The sequence below is a fragment of the Portunus trituberculatus genome, chromosome 38 (assembly GCF_017591435.1).
Source record: "Portunus trituberculatus isolate SZX2019 chromosome 38, ASM1759143v1, whole genome shotgun sequence".
NCBI classification, from domain to species: Eukaryota; Metazoa; Arthropoda; class Malacostraca; order Decapoda; family Portunidae; genus Portunus; species Portunus trituberculatus.
This window is the reverse complement of record NC_059292.1, coordinates 17,290,801-17,313,578: the sequence shown is the minus strand read 5'-3', so window position 1 is coordinate 17,313,578 and position 22,778 is coordinate 17,290,801. Positions and strand designations below refer to the sequence as shown.

Here is a 22,778-nt window from a genome sequence, read left to right as displayed (position 1 = left end):
ATGTTGTGATGCCCAGGGCGGACAGCTGGGAGCTTTGTGGAGTGCGGTAGGAGTAGAAGCGTTATATAAGTAAAAGGTTATATCGTTATATTATTTACAAGTATGTAGGAATATGAAACACAAGCTTGTTTTTGTTGTTGATTAGGGCCGCGAACGCGAAGGAATGCATGTTGCCAGAGGGGTGGACGCCTGAGGCCGCCAGGAGGGTGGGCAGGTCGAATTTTGTGACGCCCAGGGCGGACAGCTGGGAACGTAGTGTAGTGTGGTGGGAGTAGAAGCGTGGGCAGCGGGGCAGGAAATGCAATAGGAAAGGGCAATAGGGATCAGCAGACAAGCGCAGACAGTGCAAGTGAGCTGCGAGTGTCGTGTGGCCCAGGCGAAGGCTCCGGAGTTGTTATTGTTGTGATAGGTGCGTGAGCCCTCAAGGTCGTCAACCTCCCCGTTGTCATGGTAACGGGCTTCCCATTTTCTTCTTCACTCCCTTACACACAGCTGCTGCCTCCCTTCTCATGTCTTTTAATTATGTCCACTTTTTCTTTTAGCGTAATGGTTTTCCTTTTCTTAGCATCACTGCTATCACCCAGGAGTTTTCTTTTTGGTGCCATTGAGCAAGATACTAAGATAGTCAGCAAACGCAGATGTAGGAACACTCTTGTCAGGGGCGACGGTGTGGTGGAACTGAGGTACGTAGAGTGTTATTGTATTCAAGCATGAGGTGGGCGGTGTGGTGGATAACCACTAGTGATGCCTGGCGGCCAACAATAACAATAAACCCCGCGCTTTACGATTTATAAATTTTCAATTTTTTAAATCTTAAATTGCCTTATAGTAGACTGACGTAAGTGCGAGTTTGATGTAACTCGAGACCGACGTAACCCGGGACCGTACTGTATATATATATATATATATATATATATATATATATATATATATATATATATATATATATATATATATATATATTTCTATTAGCTTTTTACAAGCCATGCCCCCAAGAAAGGATGGTTTTGTAATGCATATAGTGAAATCTTACATAAAATACCAGAAAATAAAGCAGAGATGATGAGATCGGCCACAGACGGCGGGGACTCTGGCGACTTGGCCGCTTCTTCTTCTTGTGACCTTTTTAGCTTGGTGTGTTGTCTTTCTCCATGATATTAAATTTGTTTCCACTCCTCTATTGCCTTGGTCACACATTTCATGTCAGATCCCAAAAAAGCATACAAATTCTAACTACCCAATACTTAGTACTTTATTTCCTTTTTTCTTCTTTCTCTGAGACATTTTGGCACACTGTCAGCTCAATTTTGAAGTGTTTTAGGCTTGAAGTCTGCCCAACAATTGTGAAGCTCTTTGTCTTGCTTAGAGAGTGTGGAGGTGTCACGCCTCGTAATTTAGCCTTAATTACAGCCCATAAATTCTCTATTGGAGAAATATCTAGTGTATTGCCAGGCCAATCTTTTATGGTGTTGATTTCACAATTATCTAGCCATTCTTTGACAATTTTAGCAGTATTGAGCTGGTGCCCCATCATGTTGGAAAATCTCACCATTGGTTTTCTCAAATGATGACTCAAGATTATCCATTAAGAGTTCCAAATACACTTCTTTAGTGATAGTAGTGTTTTTAGGGAACACAATAAGGTCACCAAGACCATTGAAAGGAAAACATCCCCAAACCATTAAGCTCTGAGGGTGTTTGGTCGTTTTAAGAGAGTACAGTGAGGTCTCGGTTTATGTCAGAGTTACGTTCCTGAAACATGACGTAAGTTGATTTTGTACGTAACTCGAGTTTCCGTACATTTCAAAGCATATTATCAAGTTTTCAACCTATCATTGTTAATGGTCATTCAGGTAAGTTAAAGGTTATATTGTTATATTATTTACAACTATGTAGGAATATGAAACACAAGCTTGTTTTTGTTGTTGATTAGGACCGCGAACGCGAAGGACTGCAGGTTGCTGAGAGGGGTGGACACCTGAGGCCGCCAGGAGGGTGGGCAGGTTGAATGTTATGACGCCCAGGGTGGACAGCTGGGAGCGTAGTGCAGTGCGGTGGTGGTAGAAGCGTGGGCAGTGGAGCAGGAAATGCAATAGGAAAGGGCAGTAGGGATCAGCAGACAGGCGCAGACGGTGCAAGTGAGCTGCGAGTGTCGTGTGGCCCAGGCGAAGGCTCCGGAGTTATTATTGTACCATCCATGATACTTTGCAGCGTGACTTTGGGTATCGTAGTTACCGGGCAAAGAAAAAGCCACTTATAAATGACTCACAGAGAAAGAATGGGATCCAGTTTGTAAAAAACATCAAGATTGAACCTTAGATAAGTGACATACAGTACTGTATGTCACTTATCTAAGGTCGTCAACCTCCCCGTTGTAATGGTAACGGGCTTCCCATTTTCTTCTTCACTCCCTCACACACAGCTGCTGCCTCCCTTCTCATGTCTTTTAATTATGTCCTCTTTTTCTTGTAGCGTAATGGTTTTCCTTTTCTTAGCATCACTGCTATCACTCAGGAGTTTTCTTTTTGGTGCCATTGAGCAAGATACTAAGAACTTGAGTCATTAAATGCAGAAGTAGGGTAACACTTGCCAGGGGCGACGGTGTGGTGGAACTGAGGCAGGGTGTTAATTGTATTCATTATTCAAGCGTGAGATGGGCGGTGTGGCGGGTAACCACTAGTGACACCTGGCGGCCAACAACAACAATAAATCCCGTGCTTTACGATTTATAAATTTTCAATTTTTTTAATCTTAAATTGCCTTATAGTGGACTGACGTAACTACGAGTTTGACGTAACTTGAGACCGACGTAACCCGGGACTTTACTGTATTGGGAATCATGGGGATCAGAGCCTGGGCACTTGTACACTCTGTTAGATGTTGTACCAGTCACACAGAAAGTGCTCTCATCAGACCACAGTACTGTATGTCACTTATCTATGGTCCAATCTTGATGTTTTTTGCAAACTGGATCCCTTTCTTTCTCTGTGAGTCATTTATAAGTGGCTTTTTCTTTGCCCGGTAACTACGATACCCAAAGTCACGCTGCAAAGTATCATGTATAGTACAGAGAGACACCAGCTAATGAGTCAGGATTCCCTTCCTTAATTTGGCATACTGTAAGGTTGGGATTGACTTCCAGCTGCCTCCTGAGAAGTGTTCTTGACCTCTCAGGTACCTTATGTGCCCTACCAAATGGCTTTTGTGGGAGCGGTAAATTTTTTCCCCTACCCAGCTTTGAATTTTTAATGAGCTCCTGCACAGTATGGAGTTTTAGGCCTTTTTGAATGCAGATTTCTTTGTTGCTAAATACCTGCTTTATAGAGATCCATGATAGCTTGAATAGTTTTTTCATCAATCCACTTTCCACCCATGTCTATTAAGCTGTGATGCATACGAAAAGAAGTGCAATATTAGTGCAGAAAGCAGAAAAAAAGCAAACAAGGCAGTACCAAACATCCACTTCCTTTGACAACTGAGATTGGCCTGAGCGGGGTGTCTTAGCAACGTGAGGGTGGAGAGGGGTGTACCTCGCTACCAGACATATGATATCTCTCACCCCTCTTGGCTTTGTTGCAACACAAGAAATACAGTCAACTTGTAAAGTCACCATCCCGTTCCCTAGACGCTGTGACTTTTTGCGCAGACTGTAGGTGTCACCATATTGAAGGTGTTAAAATTCTTTGTAATGATATTTTCCATGTATTCATTGGCATAAACACTTGGAATTCTTATGGATCTGATGAGGTACCTCCTGTTGTTCTCTGAAACTTTACCCCCATATTTGCACCTTGCTTGCTGGAAGTTTGCCTACATTCAACCTGTTCTGAAAAAGGGTGATCATTCTAATCCCTCAAACTACCATTGTATTGCTTTAGTCTGTCTTATCTAAAGTTTTTTAAACTATCCTCAATAGGAAGATTCTTAACATCCATGACTTCACAATCTTCTATCTATGCCAATATGGCTTCTGTCAAGGCTGCTCTAGTGGTCATTTTGGCTTTCTTTACTTTGTCTTGGTCATCCTCTTAGAAATTTATTGTTACCTAGACGTATCAAAGACTTTTGATAGAGTACGGTATAAAGCTTTGATTTCCAAACTAGCATCCCATGGCTTGTCTTTCTTTCTGCAACGTCATCTCAAGTTTCCTTTCTGATCATTTTATTGCTGCTATGGTAGATGGCCTCTGTTTTCTTCTGAATCTATCAACAATAGTGTTCTTCAGGGATCTGTCTAGTCACCTATTCTCTTCTGTTATTCATCAAGGATCTAAAGTAAACTTTTTGTTTTATCCACTTCTCTGTTGATGATACCACCCTACACTTTTTCATTTGGAAGAAAATGCAGAGAGCCATAAAGTGCCTGACTTCTGATTTCTTTAGAATTTCCGATGGGGTCAGGACAGATGAAGTATTGTTCAGTGCCTCTGTAAATCAACTCCAAACAAACTTCAGACAACTATCCCCTTTTCTTTAATGGCACTTAGCCATCCCCCTCTTCTAGACTGAACATTCTCGGTCTGTCCTTTACTTTTAATCTAAATTGGAAACTGCATCTCTTCTAGCTGAAACACCTTTTATGAAGTTAATTGTTCTGAGTCAGTTTTTCTCCTCCCACTCAACTGTTAACTCTGTACAGGGGTCTTATGTGTCCATTTATGAAGCTTTCTTCACATGTAGGGAGATGGGGTGCTTCACTCTGCAGCTCTTTTAGACATGATGGAATCAAAAACTTTTTGTGTAATGGATTACTCTCATCTGACTGATATCCAGCCTCTTTTTCATAACCACAGTATTGCATCTCTTGCTATTTTCTTTCTCTTTTTTCATGCCAATTGCTCTTCCCATCTTGTTAACCCCTTCGCTACTGATAACATACCGTAGTATGTCATATGAAATTTTCGCTACCGAACTGATGAAGTACATGCGTACGCCATCGCTCCAATAGGGTTTCATCTACTCGGTTTGTGTGTTTTTTTATGATTCAGTGACAAAGTGATAACTGGCACCTTTTGTTTTCAAGGACATTGGGTACATTGGCTTTGGATGTGGGGGGATTGTGAGGCCTGAGGGGAAGGGTGGTGGCCGACGGGCAGTGTGTTACTGACCAGCGTCTCGTAATGGCGTCATCATTGTCATCCTTGAGTGATTCTGAGAGTGACTTGGATCTATTAAATGAATTACAGATTCTGAGGACAATGAAACTCAATTAGAAGGCCTCATTAGTGACTCATATGAGGAATATTTGCCAGAAAATGACAGTGAGGTCATTAGCTCCGAGGTAGAAAGTGATGGAAGCGGCAAGGATGACAAGCGGCCATGCAGCCCTGCACTACATGCTTCCCTCCACACTTTCTCTCTCTTATCTGATCCCTTTGCTGACCAGTGTCCTGGTACTGTTCCGGTCCTGACTGAGGATTTTTCTGGCGTTCATCTTGATGTATCAAGGAATGACATGAGTGTTTTGAACTGCTTCCAGCTATTCATGTCAGACGAGGTGGTAGAGTCGCTGTGTTTGTGGACGGATGTCCGTGTAACCAAGTTTTTCATGGACAACCCAACAATAAATCCCAAACAATTTATGGGAAAAAAGTGGCTTCATGTCACAAGGGATGAAATGAATGTCTTCCTATGTCTGCACCCCCAGCAAGATAGGTGCGGGGGGTGGGGAATGTGCAGCGCGGGAGTGATGAGTCAGTAGTGAAGGGGTTAACTGCATGCCTCCCCTCTTCCTGTCCTTCTGTGGCATCCCTGCACAAAACTTTCTTTCTCTCAGCCCCTATTCTGTCCACCTTTAGCACATAAGTTAACCAGTGCTCTCAATCATTCATCCCTTTTTCTGGTAAACTCTGGAACTCCCTGCCTCCTTCTGTATTTCCACTATCTTTGAACTGAACTCATTTAAATAGAGGTTTCAAGACATTTATCCCAATCTTTTTGCTAATCCTTTTGACTGTTTGGGGAATGGCACCTCAGTGGGGTCGTTTTTTTTTTTTTTTTTTTTTTTTTTTTTTTTAATTGCCATTTTTTGTTACTCTTGGACAGTTTTCTCCTCTTACATAAAAAAAAAAAAAGTTTTAGTTGAAACAGCCTAGTTTCAGTACACTAAAAATCTCCTTAATGGATGGAAGATTATTTGAGTCATCTCAGTTTGTGAAGGGAAATAACCCATGTGTGTCAACTCACTTCAGTGACTAACTCATAAGATATATTCTAGTATGAATAATGATAAGTAATGTACTGTACATATGAACATACATTACAGCAACATAATAATGTATTGTGAAGACAGGGCAGTAGTAATAAACAGTAAGGTGGATGAAGCTGCACATACGTTAGCTGTAATTGCTGCTATAACCAGTCAAAAGATGACACACCAGGTAATCTGGGGAGATGAGATATTGTTCAACCTGTACTCACAGCTAAATTGCACACCTAGGCTTCTTACTAATATCTGTATAAAGAAGAGTGGCCCTTCTTTATTTTGCTTTGTTTAATATGCATAGCTCTACTTTAAATATGTAACAAAATATGATTGTGGGAAAATCAATGACTTTCTTTTTTTTAGAAATCTCCATCCCTCTTTACTTATTAATTACAGATTTTTTCTGTACACATACCATATGCATCCCATTTTTCACCTCTTTTTAACCCATAAGAGGTCAACCACTTACATCTTTGAGGTGAATCGTGTACAAGTACGTTCGTCCCCTTTTTTGCTTATTACAGATTTGAAAGTCCTTGTAGCTCCAATAATTGTGTACCTTGAGGTCTCTAGCATATATGAACACAGTTTCCCACCAATCTGACACATGGATAAACCATCACCCTCTGCCTCCTGAATTGCCACTGCCTCCTGCTGCTCTCCCTCGGTGGCTATTCAAGCCCATCACTTGCTTCTGACTGAGTCATGATGGCAGGCAGGTGTCTCTGCCCTCTAACTTCCACTGAATTTGATGAGGAATGATCTTTTAATGAAGACTTTATTTTTTAATCAAAACCACTTATATCAGCATTGATGGTGCTGCAGATCCTGATTATGTATTAGATAAGCAAAGAAATAAGTGTCCATTATACACATACAGTACCCACCATTGTATTAATCGGGCTGCTAACTAATGTAATGGTGGAAATTAGTTAACTCCCTAACAATGGCTAGCCATTGAGCTGAGGTGTTTATCATATGTCTGGCATGTGAGAGGAGGAGACTGAAAATGGAGTGTGAGGGAGAACCAACCACTTACCCTTTAGGCAAGCTAGTGGGAGAGTTTGTGAGTTTTTCTTTTGCTCCCTTCTGTCACTCTCCCTCTGCACCCAGTTGTCTTTGTATTTTGTGGCCTAGTGGCAATATGGCCAAGAGAAAAGGGACTTGAGCAAAGAGGATATTTCACCAATTTTCGTATTTTCATTAAAAATATTGCTCCTAATGGAATGAAACATATATGTAATTCATTTAAGAATCTTCACAGCACATTGAAATTTGGTGCAATTTGACTTAAGAATAACAAAAATTTAAAGTAGCTCATTTGGTCTCATTAATTGTCTTTCTATTTTATTACAGACAAGTTGGAGCCAAGCTAGTAAAAAGCAACGTGAAAAGTTATTAGAATTGATTAGAAGGTTAGCAGAAGATGACAAGGATGGTGTTATGGCTCACAAGGTTTGTATTTTTCTAACAAAGCAAAAATGTTTTAAATGTTATTTATTTATGTACTTATTATTGAGCATGTATTATGTATATACTAAGCCAGTAATCCTATATGGATCTCACTTACACTCAAAAGTATTAACAAAATCTGATCTCTTGGATATAGACAAGGTAATTAAAATCTTGTTGAAAGTGTATTTTCTCCATGATAGGTTTTGTCACTTCTGTGGTCACTGGCCCACTCAGATGATGTACCCACTGAGATTATGGACCAAGCACTCAATGCCCATGTCAAGATCCTTGACTACTCGTGCTCGCAGGTGAGGGTTTAATTCTCTCTCTCTCTCTCTCTCTCTCTCTCTCTCTCTCTCTCTCTCTCTCTCTCTCTCTCTCTCTCTCTCTCTCTCTCTCTCTCTCTCTCTCTCTCTCTCTCTCTCTCTCTCTCTCTCTCTCTGCCATAATTGGGTATTATTGCATTTTAAATTACATCTACATGTATATAATTTATTGAGATTAATAATATTTTTTGCTCTTTCCTGATAATCAATTGAGTAATTAATTGCTTAGATTTAGCTTCTGTTTGATATTTCAGTTACTCAGAAATTAACTAGTTGAGTTACCTTGTTAATCAACATATCAATGCATTTACTTGTCATTTGGTTAAATTGTTTAGCTGCTTAGCCTCTGAATCACACAAAGATTTCACACACTGCAGGACCGGGACATCCAAAAAAAACATTGGCTTGACCAGGTAACAAAGAGACCCATTGAACTATAGACCAGTGTCACTTACAAGTGTGGTAGCTAAGATGTGTGAGAGGGTGGTGAAGAATAGATGGACAGACTTCTTGGAGAAAAATGACATACTTTGTGAGTGTCAATTTGGTTTTAGAAAAGAGGCGTTCATGCGACAAACCTGATATGTTACTATTCGAGGGTGATAGATGTAATACAGGAAAGAGATGGTTGGGCTGATGGAATATATCTGGATTTAAAAAGGCCTTTGATAAGGTACCACACGGAGACTGATCTGGAAACTTGAAATGGTAGGAGGAGTGCATGGCAGTTTACTAAAATGGATGGAAGACTTTTTGGTAGGAAGAGAAATGAGAACAATAATTAAGGACAGACCATCAGAATGGGGCTTGGTGGAGAGTGGAGTTCCACAGGGATCAGTGTTGGCACCAGTAATGTTCGCGGTCTACATAAATGACATGGTGGATGGGGTGTCCAGTTATGTGAGCCTATTTGCAGGCGATGCAAAATTGTTAAGAAAAGTGAGATGTGACAAAGATTGCGAACTACTCCAGGAAGACTTGGACAGAATATGGAAATGGAGCTGTACATGGCAAATGGAGTTCAACACGACAAAATGCAAGAAAATAGAGTTTGGCAAGAGTGAAAGAAGAATCAGGAGTATGTACAAGATAGGAAATGAAGACATAAAACCAGTCATGAAGAAAAAGACCTTGGGGTGACAATTACCAATGACCTATCGCCAGAGAGACATATAAACAAAATAATTGGAGAAGTATTGAACTTATTGAGGAACATAAGAGTGGCGTTCGTATATTTAGATGAAGAAATGATGAAGAAAATAATTACTGCAATGATAAGACCGAGGCTTGAATATGCAACAATACAGTGGGCTCGAACTTAAAGAAACACATAAGGAAACTAGAGAAAGTACAGAGGGCTGCAACAAAATGGTGCCTGACTTAAGAGATTTGACTTATGAAGACAGACTGAAAAGAATGCAACTTCCAACCCTGGAAAACAGAAGAAAGGGAGACCTGATAGCAATATACAGAGTGATGATTGGCATGGAAAAATGGATAGGGAAGATCTGTGTATGTGGAATGAAAGAATGTCGAGAGGGCATGGGAAAAAACTAAAATGGCCACTTATAGGAGAGATGTGAAAAATATAGCTTCCCTCATAGAAGGGTGGAAGCATGGAATAGTTTAGGCGTGGAAGTGGTCAGCGCAAGGAATATTCATGATTTTAAGAAAAAGCTGGACATTAATAGATATGGAGCGGGACAACACGAGCATAGCTCTTTTCCCGTATGTTACAATTAGGTAAATACAATTAGGTAAATACACACACACACACACACACACACACACACACACACACACACACGGGACACGGGACACACACAGGACACAATTAGGTAAATACAATTAGGTAATACACATCGATGGCGGATGTGGTCGCTGAGCTCAGAGCAATCATCTCTAATTCTACAGTTACCATTGCCTAAGAGTAACCAAGGTGGGAAAGGAGCTGGTAATGTTTGTCCCGTCTCCATATAGTCATGTTAACTGTTGATTAGCAAAATAATGTCCAGGAAGGTGAATATAAACTGTAGCCTGCGTTTGAGCCATCAGCTGGTTTGTTTACATCTGCGCAACATGGCGGCCGTGAACTCGAAAGATGAATCAGACTTCACAGGATTTCAAGGAATAATGGAGAAGAGCGCTTATGTGAAGAAAATTCTGGAGTTGGAAGGTAAAATTGAAAAACTGTTTGAAAAGTATGGGGGCCTGGAAACGAGTTATGACAATGTAATGAAAGAGTGTGCCGATATGAAGAAGGAAAATGAAGTACTGAAAGAGGAAGTTAAGCTAATTAAAGTGAATTGCGAAAAATGTGGAGAATCTCTAGGAAAAGTGATGGAGAAGCAGGCTGAATGGAAAAAAGTCAGGAAGTGGAAAGAAAGGAGGTAAATTACAAAGTTGCAAGTCTGGAAAAGGAAATCAAAGAGTCTGGGAGAAAACTTTGGGCCTTGCTGAAATTATAGATCAACAGATCATAGAAGAGAAGATTGCTGAGAAAGTGGTGAAGGTTATTAAGTCAAATGAGACATTGGTGAGGAAACTGTAGACAAAAGAGATGTGTGGTGATATTTGGTGTGGAGGAGGATAAGACACCGAGTAAAATGAGAGAGAGAAAAACATAAAAAGGTGATAAATAATATCATTAATGTGGTGCAGGAGGAGGAAAAGACCTAGTACAAGAAATAGAGGACTTCCATAGAATTGGAAAGTTCACAAGAGAAGGTATGAGGCCAATAAGAATCAAACTTAAGTCACAAAAGGATGTAGATGAATTGGTGGAGAAGTCATGGAGGCTAGCCCAGCAGGAAACAACAAGGAAGATTTGGTTGAGAAGAGATCTCGGTGAAAAGGAAGAGAAATGTTAAATGAGTTGAGAAAGGAGGCTTTGAAAAAAATGAAGAGAGGACAGAAGAGGAGAAGAAAGAGTTTTCTGGAGAATCTTGGATATGAGACTGAGGAAGTGGTTCATAACCCAGAAAAGTACAGCAAGAAAGGACTAAAGAAACTTACGTATGAGCGGAATGTAATGTATTCCAACATAAATGGAGTGATATCGGGATTTTAGAACTCAACGATTACTTGAGGACAAGAACCCAGATATTGTGGGTCTTACTGAAACAAAACTGAGAGAGGAGAAGACCTGATGATGGTTGGAGAAGGAAATATAATGTTTGGAAAAGAAATAGAGTAGGTAAGATGGGAGGAGGAGTGATGTTGCTGGTTAAAAAGATATAAAGGTGGATCAAGTGAAAGAAGGTATGGGAAAGGCAGAAGTGCTAAAGATCAGAGCAGAAACTAATGAAGGAAAAAGAGGCACTACATAGTGGTGTACGTACCACCTAAGACAAATGCATGGTCAGTACAGGAATATGAAGAAATGATAAGTGATACAGGAACATGTCTGGAAGAAATGTTGGGTGGCTGTGAACGAACTATAATGATGGGAGATTTTAATTGTAAAGAGGTGTGTTGGGAGGACTGGTCAATGGAAGGATCAGAGACAACATGGGAAATACACTATTGACACTGGCAATGGAAAATGTGTTAACTCAGTGGGTCAAAGAAGATACTAGGTTTGGAGGAGAGGAGCATCGTCAAGACTGGACTTGGTCTTTAGTACAGAGCCAATGGTCATTGAGGAGATGAGGGTGGAGTGCCCTTTAGCAAAGAGTGATCATGCAGTTTTGGAGTTCAAGGTGATAGATGAAGAGAAATCTAGAAGAAATGAAGAATATAAAGTGGGAAGATGGAATTATGCCAAGACAGATTTTGGAAACCTAAAGAAATTCTTTCAAGAGACAAATTGGATGAAATTCAAGAGTGCTAAGGAGCAAATGAAAAGTGGAAGGAATTTATAAAAATATACAAAGAAGGTGAGAAAAATTTGTACCAATAAGACAACATAGAAGTTGGAAAGCAGGACTGGTTTAACGATAGATGTGAAAAGGCTAGAACAAGAAAAGAGGATGCATGGAAGAGGTGGAGAAGGAAAAGACGGATTAAGCAGTGGGAAAGTTACAAAAGAGCAAGAAATGAATATGTGTTGATTAGAAGAGAAGAAAGAAAGAAACAAGAAAAGGATATAATTGATAAATGTAAAGACCAACCAAGGCTTTTTACAGACATGTGAACAACAACATCAAAAATAGAAAGTATTGAAAGTTTAGAAGTAAATGGAGTATGCAGTGAAGATCCCAGGAAATGGCAGAGGCTATGAATGGATGCTTTCGGAAGGTATTCACAAAGGAGACTGCTTTTGACAAACCACTGGTAATGGAACAGAAAGGGATTATGAAGGAGTTTCAAGTAACTGTGGAGGAGATCAAGAATATGATGGGGAGTTTAGAAGTGAGAAAAGCTGTGGGACCTGATGGGGTATCAGGATGGATTTTAAGAGAATGCAGGAGCAACTGGCAGAAAAAGTTTGTGAAGTAATTGATGCCTCATTAAGGGAAGGTGTAGTGCCCCAAGACTGGAAAAGAGCTAACATTGTCCCAATCTATAAATCAGGTAACAAGAGAGACCCATTGAACTATAGACCAGTGTCACTTACAAGTGTGGTAGCTAAGATGTGTGAGAGGGTGGTGAAGAATAGATGGACAGACTTCTTGGAGAAAAATGACATACTTTGTGAGTGTCAATTTGGTTTTAGAAAAGGCGTTCATGCGACAAACCTGATATGTTACTATTCGAGGGTGATAGATGTAATACAGGAAAGAGATGGTTGGGCTGATGGAATATATCTGGATTTAAAAAGGCCTTTGATAAGGTACCACACGGAGACTGATCTGGAAACTTGAAATGGTAGGAGGAGTGCATGGCAGTTTACTAAAATGGATGGAAGACTTTTGGTAGGAAGAGAAATGAGAACAATAATTAAGGACAGACCATCAGAATGGGGCTTGGTGGAGAGTGGAGTTCCACAGGGATCAGTGTTGGCACCAGTAATGTTCGCGGTCTACATAAATGACATGGTGGATGGGGTGTCCAGTTATGTGAGCCTATTTGCAGACGATGCAAAATTGTTAAGAAAAGTGAGATGTGACAAAGATTGCGAACTACTCCAGGAAGACTTGGACAGAATATGGAAATGGAGCTGTACATGGCAAATGGAGTTCAACACGACAAAATGCAAGAAAATAGAGTTTGGCAAGAGTGAAAGAAGAATCAGGAGTATGTACAAGATAGGAAATGAAGACATAAAACCAGTCATGAAGAAAAAGACCTTGGGGTGACAATTACCAATGACCTATCGCCAGAGAGACATATAAACAAAATAATTGGAGAAGTATTGAACTTATTGAGGAACATAAGAGTGGCGTTCGTATATTTAGATGAAGAAATGATGAAGAAAATAATTACTGCAATGATAAGACCGAGGCTTGAATATGCAACAATACAGTGGGCTCGAACTTAAAGAAACACATAAGGAAACTAGAGAAAGTACAGAGGGCTGCAACAAAATGGTGCCTGACTTAAGAGATTTGACTTATGAAGACAGACTGAAAAGAATGCAACTTCCGACCCTGGAAAACAGAAGAAAGGGAGACCTGATAGCAATATACAGAGTGATGATTGGCATGGAAAAAATGGATAGGGAAGATCTGTGTATGTGGAATGAAAGAATGTCGAGAGGGCATGGGAAAAAACTAAAATGGCCACTTATAGGAGAGATGTGAAAAATATAGCTTCCCTCATAGAAGGGTGGAAGCATGGAATAGTTTAGACGTGGAAGTGGTCAACGCAAGGAATATTCATGATTTTAAGAAAAAGCTGGACATTAATAGATATGGAGACGGGACAACACGAGCATAGCTCTTTTCCGTATGTTACAATTAGGTAAATACAATTAGGTAAATACACACACACACACCCTGAGAGGAGAGTGTGGGCGGTGATTGTTTTGGCCGTAATCAGCTGGCGATAACAAATGGCGACTCTAGACAACAAGGATTTTGAAGGTTTTATAACTACTCCAAGAGGACTGGAGAAATTAGATATGGATGCAAGAATCAGGCACTGGAAAGTAAGTTCCTAAACATTTTGTCCATTGAAGAAAACTGGATAGAGTTATAGGAGAGAATGATTCTTTCAAAAAGAGATCTATTTGTTAACGATAGCGAATAAAGAGCTATTGAAGGAAAAAGTAGAGATGGAGAAGAAAACCAACAACTAAGGAAACAATGTGAAGAGATGAAGGCTAAACTCCTAGAAATGGAGATGAAAATATCCAAAGGGGACTTGAGGAAGGAGGAATGCCTTAATCTAATTGATGCCAGGATGAAAGAAGTGAACCATGAACATCAGGAGGTACAAAGGTCCTTTAGGAGATAGTGAAAAAGCAGGAAGAGGAAAATAAAGGGATTACGCAGAGGGAAATGGTAAAGGCACTAAAGGAAAATGAGTATGTGGTGAGAGATATTGCTGAAAAAAAAAAAAAAAGTGTGATCATAACAAAATTGAGGGAGGAAGCTAACAGAAACTGGCAGGATAGGAGGATAAGGAAAATGACAGGATTAAGTCTTTACTGAATAAGATCTCTGTGGAGGAAGAGGACCTATATGCTGAGGTAGAAGAAAGTGTGAGATTGGGAGCTTTTGAGGAAGGCAAGAATAGACCGTTAAAATTGAAATTAAAGTCTCAGGTGGCAGCTGAGGCCTTGTTGAGGAGGGCTTGGAAACTTAAGGACTCTGAGGAAACCAAAACAATTTATATAAGAAGAAATATGTCACAGGATTAGCAAATGAAAATGAAAGAGCTTGTAACTGAAGTGAAAGAGAGGAATGACGAAAGAACAGAGGAGGAAAAGACCAAGTTTTTTTTTGAGGATGAGAAATGGGAGGCTAAAAAAGTGGTGGATAAAACAGACTGAATAGACATTACATGGAAGAAAGAGACTAGGAATGGAATACAAGTGAATTACATGAATATAGATGGATTTCTGTCTAAGAGGCTAGAATGTATGGATTACCTAAGAAATAACGAACCAGACATAATGTGTGTAGGGGAACAAAGCTAAGGCCCGAAATAAAGCTAGACTGGTTTGTTGTAAAACACTACAAAGTATGGAGAAATGATAGAAAAAATAAAGGAGGTGGTGGTATAATGGTTCTTACTAAGGAAGATCTGATAGTGAAGGAGGTGAACTATAGTAAGAGAAATGAGGAAGTGATAAGTATGCTTATAACAGATGGCAAGAGGGACATTAATATTATAACAGTATACATACCACCCAGAACCAATGCTTGGGAATATGAACAGTACCAAATGGTGATGAGAAATACTCTAGACAGAATGAAGCAAGAACTCATCAGAAAGGATAGTGATGATAGTCGGAGACTTTAATTGTAAAGAAATAGTGTGGGAAGACTACGAAGTGGTGAATGGTGAGTGGGCAGAGGAATTGTTAAAGGTAGCAACAAATAACTTGATGACACAGTGGGTGAGATCACCAACAAGGTGCAGGGACAAGATGTTGCAGCAAGGTTGGATTTGGTATTTACCAGGGCATCTCTAAAGAGGAAATTGAACATAAATGTCCCTTGGGGAAGCGATCATGATGTCCTAAGCTTTGAGCTGGATATGGAATTAAGCACGAATAAGATTGTGGAAGCAGGGAGGAAAATTAAATTATATTAGGGCAAATTATAACCATATAAGGGAGTTCTTTAATGAAATTGACTGGTCCGTGGTATACCAGGAAAGGGATATGCAATTGAAATACGATAAATTTATGGATTTGTATAACTCTGCTGTGAAAAAGTTTGTGCCATATTACAGAAAGAGGACTTTAAATAATAAACAGTGGTTTAATAGAAATTGTGAAGAAGCAAAAAGAACAAAGAAAAGGCATGGAAGAAACTTAAGAAAACAGTGATGTATTATCAAGAGAAGTTTACAAAACAGCAAGGAATAGATATGTTGAAGTAAGGAGAACAGCACTAAAGGAATATGAACAGAGAGTGGTGGAAAACTGTGATAGTGACCCTAAAATGTTTTACAAATTCATAAATGGAAAACTAAATAAAGGGGAGGCAATAGAAAAGGTCAAAAATAGGGAAGAAGTATATGAGGATGCTGGAGATATAGCTGAAATTTTGAACGACAACTTTTGCAAAGTGTTTACAAAGGAGGAGCATTGTATGGGAGGAAGACCTATGGAAATAAAGGAAATGCAGGACATCATGGTTACTAAGGAAGATGTAAGGAAAATTATAAGCAATCTGGATATTAATAAATCAATGGGGCCTGATGGCATATGTGGAAGGTTGCTAAATGAATGTAAAGATTAATTGTTGAACCCTGTATTTGATATTGTGGAAACCTCCATATGAACAGGATTAGTCCCGAAGAGTGGAAAAGAGCTGACATTGTGCCTATATATAAGAATGGTAGTAGAATGGAACTAAATTATAGACCAGTATCGTTGACTAGTATATTGTGCAAGGTATGTGAAGAAGTAATTAAAGCTAAGTGGTGAGTATCTAGAAAGTGAAAACATTCTGAGTGAAAGACAGTTTGGTTTCAGAAAAGGAAGATCGTCGTATCCAATTTATTATGTTTTTATTCAAGAGTGACTGACATACTACAACATAGAGAGGGATGGGTGGATGCTATCTACCTGGACTTGAGAAAGGCCTTTGATAAAGTACCACACAATAGACTGATGTGGAAACTAAAGAAGATTGGAGGAGTAAATGATAAACTAGCAAAATGGATGGAAAATTACTTAATGGGAAGAGAAATGAGAACAGTGGTGAGAGGAAGGAAGTCCGAGTGGAAGAAGGTAACCAGTGGAGTTCCACAAGGGTCAGTGCTTGGTCCCATCATGTTTTTGATTTATGTTAATGATATGCCAGTAGGAATTGACAGTTACATGAACATGTTTGCGGACGATACTAAAATTATGAGGAGAGTAAAGAATGTGGAAGATTGTAACAAGTTACAGGAAGATCTTGATAAAATATATGAGTGGAGTAAGGAGTGGCAGATGGAATTTAATATAGACAAGACCCATGTTATGAAAATGGGAAGAAGTAGATACAGACCAAACTGGGATTACAGGCTGGGTGATGAGAAAATTAAAGAGACCAATGAGGAGAAAGACTTAGGAGTAACGTGCAAAACACTTTGTCACCGGAGAAACACATTAACAAGATTTTTGGAAAACATATAACATGCTTCAAAATATTGGCCTTATTCCACTACCTAGATGAAGGAATGATGAAGAAGATATTATGTACCTTAATAAGACCCCAGTTAGAATATGCAGCTTGTGTCTGGTCACGCATATGAAGAAAAATGTGAAGAAGGTAGAAAGGGTACAGAGGCTGGCAACAAGGATGGTACCAGGACTCAGGAGTTAGACTATGAGGAAAGACTGAGGAAGCTGGGGCTGACCACATTAGAAGAGAGAAGAACAAGAGGAGACATGATAACTATGTATAAATTGGTGAACAAGATTGACATACTGGACAGAGAGTTGATAAAGGTGACCACAAGTAATCATCTCCGAGGACATGGAAAAAGCTAATAAAGACATCTGTCTAAATGACGTGAGAAAATACAGTTTCGCATCGTAGCATTGATAAGTGGAATAAACTGAGCAGTGATGTCGTTGATGCGTGTGTGTCAATCAGATGAAAGAGATATGACAGGAATGGACAAGGAGACAGGACACAGAAAGCTTAGCTCGGGCCCTGTAATAATAAATACACACACAGGATTGTGTAAATACTGGAAGACTTAAACAAGATCTGGAAATGGAGTAAAAATGGAGATGGAATTCAATGTGGACAAAAGGCATGTCATGGAAATGGGAAAAAGTGAAAGGCGACCAGTGGGAATCTATAAGATGGGAGATATAGTAGAACTAGAAAAAGTAAAAAAAGGAAAAGAATTTGGAAGTGACAAGGAAAGAAAACAATCAACCGGTAAGCCATACTGATAGAATTTTGAGAGACGTATAATTTGCTAAGGAATATTGGATTAGCATTGCACTATATGGACAAAGAAAGGATGAAGAAATTGATAAGTACTAAAATAAGACCTAGATTGGAATATGCAGGAGTTGGGTGGACTCCCCATAAAAAGAAAAAAGGAAATTGGAGAGACTACAAAAAATGGCTACAAGAATGGTTTCAGAATTTAAAGGGATGACATATGAGGAGAGACTAAAAGCAATGGATCTACCAACTCTGGAACAGAGAAGAGAGAGAGGGGATCTGATATAAGTTTATAAATTGATTAATGGAATGGATCAAGTGGATAATGAGAAACTAATCCTGAGAGGAGAATATGACATTAGAAGCACAAGTTCATAGTAAGAAACTGAGGAAGGAAGATGTCTGAGAGATGTTAAAAATTTAGTTTCCCGCAAAGATGTGTTGAGACTTGGTACAGTTTGAGTGAGGAAGTGGTGTAAGCAAAGAGTGTACATAATTTTAAAGAAAAATTGGATAAGTGTAGATATGGAGACGGGGCCACACGAGCATAAAGCCCAGGCCCTGTAAAACTACAACTAGGTAAATACAACTAGGTAAATACACACACACACAATACTTTATTCATATATTTTTTTTTAATGAAATATTTTTGAATAATTCTTGTTAACACGTGTTTGGAATCTGTTTCATATTGTAATTATGTGTTGATTAATTTCCAGAAAACCCTGATTTAAATCCTGCAGATATAATACCAGACGGAAGATATAATCATATATACCAAGTTCAAGAACGACTAAGTTTTCTTAGATTTTTATTGAAGGTAAGTGTCTAGCACATATATAGAAATATTCAAGTCTGATTTGAATTTATGTATTAAGGTTTTTTTTTATGTTGTTTCATACACCAAAAGTTGGTATAGAGCTAGGGACAATATATATTTTATTTCATTATTAAGTATGAAGAAAAACAAATCACTTTGATGCAGATTTTCTTTACTAATTTTTTTGATATGCAGGATGGGCAATTATGGTTATGTGCCCCTCAAGCAAAGCAAATATGGAACTGTTTAGCAGAGAATGCAGTTTTCACTGTGGATCGTGAGTCTTGCTTCAAGTGGTTTTCAAAGTTGATGGGAGATGAACCTGATTTGGATCCAGAGATTAACAAAGATTTCTTTGAGAACAACATACTACAACTTGATCCTTCTTTGCTCACAGAGAATGGCATGAAGTGAGTGAAATTCTTTATAGTGTAATAGTACATGTATAACATATTAATTTTCAAAGTTTCTCAATATTGTAACTTGTATTTCTTTCATTTTATTTTTTTGCACAAAATCTGTTGTTTTAAGATATATAAGAATTATAACATGAATATTTTCTGCATTCTTTCAGATGCTTTGACAGGTTCTTTAAAGCAGTGAATTCAAAAGAAGGTAAACTTGTATTGAAGCGGCGAGTCCACCTCATGGATGATGATGACCTCATTGGGGTAGACTATGTGTGGCGGGTGAGTGTATGCAGTACCGATAGATAGATGATTGATAGATATTTGTGGTAGGTGTGTGTGTGTGTAAGTTGATTGGGAAGGTAATAAATGTGATTATTTGCATGTTTGATTTCATTGTAGAAAAGGAAAATTCTTACTACATTACCTTCTCCAGATTTTATGTAATGAAAATAATACTTAGTCATATCTTTGTTTATATCCTACAAGGTTGTGCTGTGTGGAACTGAAGACATTGCTAGCCGTGCCATTGAGCTGCTTCGAGAAACCTTCACCAATCTAGGACCAAGACTGCAGGCCAATCGTGTGATCATACATGATGACTTCCTTTCCAGTTGTACGTCCCGTCTTAAGGTATTGCCTATTGAGTACATAGAGTTGTATAAATCCATAAATCATAAACAGTAAACCTCACCTCAATGAGATCTGTGTATTTGATGGCTTATAAGATGCACCTTTATTCTGAAAAAAGTCTCAGAAAATGAACATGTGTCCTATAAAGGTAAGGTTCACGTTTGAGGCAGTGACTTCTGGTAAATCTAGGGCCAGTGGCCATTTTAATCAAATCCCAACCATTGCACATTTAAACAAAGTGATGATCACTTCTACACCTTAAAAAACAACTATTTGGCAAGGTAACAGTATATAACAGGTTATTCTTATTGGTAATTCACATAAGATAACAATGATAAGAAAGAAATTACCTAAGTGATGATGTCTACATTGTATTTAGGTATTTTACCAAAAAGAAAAACTTGTTGGTTACAAAATAAAACCTGTTTCACCTCTAGCATCAAGATCAAGATCAAGATTAAGGCAAGGCAATGGCAATAAAAATGCATTTATTTTTACCCCAACCTAAAAATTGAGATTAATACTGCTGTTACCCTTGAAATGTCTACAGTTTTCTGTGAAAACAGCAAGTTCTTATCTTAATTCCTTTTGTTTAAATTGTCTTTATTTACACACTTTAGTGGTCTCTTTAAATGCTCAGCCATGTGGTAGGGAACATGATTTGTCGTTGCTTAAATTTTGTAGCATTTTTTATTTTTTACTTTTTATTTATTTATTTATTTTTTTATTATTATTATTATTATTTTATTTTTTTTTTTTTGCTATTTTTTAGTGTATTTATGTTATAGACCTTCATATGGTAACATCAGGACAGAGCAGGAGGGAGGGTGTGTATCTTGTGGTAGCCTGTGAGATAGGCAGTCACAGGCAGAGTTTTGCTGGACATCTTGGAAGGTAGACATGTAGCACTCTGCAGCTAATTGTCTTTTGATTTTCCACACTTTCCCTGCACCTTAGAACATTGAAAGTCATGGGTTGTCAGTCAAAGCTGAAGACCAACTAGAGAGAAAGGATGAAGAAGCTGAATGAGAAGAGAAGGGAGGAAAAAGAGGGCAAAGATCTCAGTCACTTGGCGCAGCAACATCCACCACCACCCACTCATGACCTGACTCCAGTCACACATGTGTCCTCTCCACCATCTCAGTCTGTTCCCTTAACCTCACAGTAGTCAGCTTCACCATCACAAGCAACAACTGAGTCATGAGAAACAACAAGACTGGATACACGTTTTCATCTTTTGGAAATCAAGATTCCTCCTCCTTGTGAAGATGAGGAAAAATTCATTCTTTCGTGGTCACAACTTGAAAGTCTGGTATCAAGAACATGTAGCAAATGCTGGGGTATCAAGACAATGGAGGCAACAAATAACAGCTTTGACGCCTCCATCACTGTGACGTGTTCCACATGTGGTGACAGTGACACGTGAGTAACACCATGTCACTTGGTAGATGATGCTGGGAAGGAGAGACATCTCACTGAGCTGAACTGCAAGCTTGTATATGACATAATAAGTGACCTTGACTGTGCAGGATTGAACAGAATTACCCAAGGACTAAGCATATTGCCTACAAACATCGTGGTATGCACTGCTGAACAGAAAACGGCTTGTATCTCAAAACTAAAGTTATTGATATTTCGAGAACAATATCTCTGTTAGTTTTTAAGTAATTTCAGATATAAAGGTATCAATGGAAAGAAGAAACAGGAAATTTATTTTGATCGTGAGACATTTTGAAAAAAAACTGGGTATGTCTGGGAAAAATTTTAAAAAGAAAAAAAAAAGGTAGTTTTTGTCATCAATATTTCTTTTAATTTTTCATATATGAATTACGGTAATCAAATGTTTCATGGTGGAAGAAAAGCTACACACCTACAGCATGTACACTTATTTTCAAAGTAGTAAGTTGAAAAACACGAGATATAGCAAAGAATGCCAATGCTATTTATTACCGTTTTCCGATGTATTATATTTTTTTTCTCTGAGACTAATTATCGTATTTCAATAAAACTTGGGATTCTTGTAAATGAGGTACTAAAACATAAACACTCCAAATTTCATGAGAATCTGACAATTTTTTATTTATTTATTTATTTATTTATTTATTTTTTTGCATAGGGAAGAGGGCCAGCCATGGGCAAAAAAAAAAAAGAAAGATAAAAAAAAAAATGGCCCACTTGAGTGCTGGCTCTCTAGAAAGTGTAAAAGCGTCAGCCAAAGTTGGGGAGCAAATGCCTCAATACCTCCCTCTTAAAAGCAGACAAGTCATAGGAAGTTGGAAATACAGATGCAGGGAGGGAGTTCCAGAGTTTACCAGTGAAAGGGATGAATGATTGAGAGTACTGGTTAACTCTTGCGTTAGAGAGTTGGCCTTGTGCAGTGAGGCCACGGGAGGAGGGGAGGCATGCAGTTAGCAAGATCAGTAGAACAGTTAGCATGAAAATAGCGATAAAAGATAGAAAGAGATGCAAGAAAGAGGCTGAAGACAGTTAGTCAGAGGAGGGGAGTTGATGAGACGAAAAGCTTTTGATTCCACCCTGTCTAGTAAAACTGTTTGAATGGAACACCCCCAAACATGCGAAGAGTACTCCATACAGGGACGGATAAGGCAGAGTAAGCAGTTGGAGGGGCGAGAAAAACTGGCAGAGACGCTTCAGAACACCTAACTTCATAGAAGCTGTTTTAGCAAGAGATAAGATATGAAGTTTCCAGTTAAGATTATGAGCAAAGGATAGACCGAGGATATTCATTGTGGAAGAGGGAGACAGTTGAGTGTCATTGAAGAAGACAGGATAGTTGTCTGGAAGGTTGTGTTGAGTTGATAGATGGAGGAATTGAGTTTTTGAGGCATTGAAAACTACTAGATTTTCTCTGCCCCAATTGGAAATCTTGGAAAGATCGGAAGTCGGGCGTTATGTGGCGTCCCTGCGTGGTAGAAAGATATAGATAGATAGATAATACTTTATTGTTCATGTATATAATAC

General features: G+C 38.8%; 1 protein-coding gene across 1 annotated transcript in view; it reads left to right on the top strand.

The window, feature by feature from the left end:
- LOC123514879 overlaps positions 1–22,778 on the top strand; it is a 573,117-nt gene that overhangs the window by 124,841 nt on the left and 425,498 nt on the right. Inside the window, exons 11-19 of the mRNA XM_045273138.1 lie at positions 7,562–7,660; positions 7,861–7,968; positions 8,364–8,399; positions 17,942–17,954; positions 18,656–18,756; positions 18,952–19,166; positions 19,331–19,445; positions 19,653–19,846; positions 20,234–20,258. Coding sequence (XP_045129073.1) covers positions 7,562–7,660; positions 7,861–7,968; positions 8,364–8,399; positions 17,942–17,954; positions 18,656–18,756; positions 18,952–19,166; positions 19,331–19,445; positions 19,653–19,846; positions 20,234–20,258 — 906 coding nt within the window. The remainder of the gene's footprint in view (positions 1–7,561; positions 7,661–7,860; positions 7,969–8,363; positions 8,400–17,941; positions 17,955–18,655; positions 18,757–18,951; positions 19,167–19,330; positions 19,446–19,652; positions 19,847–20,233; positions 20,259–22,778) is intronic.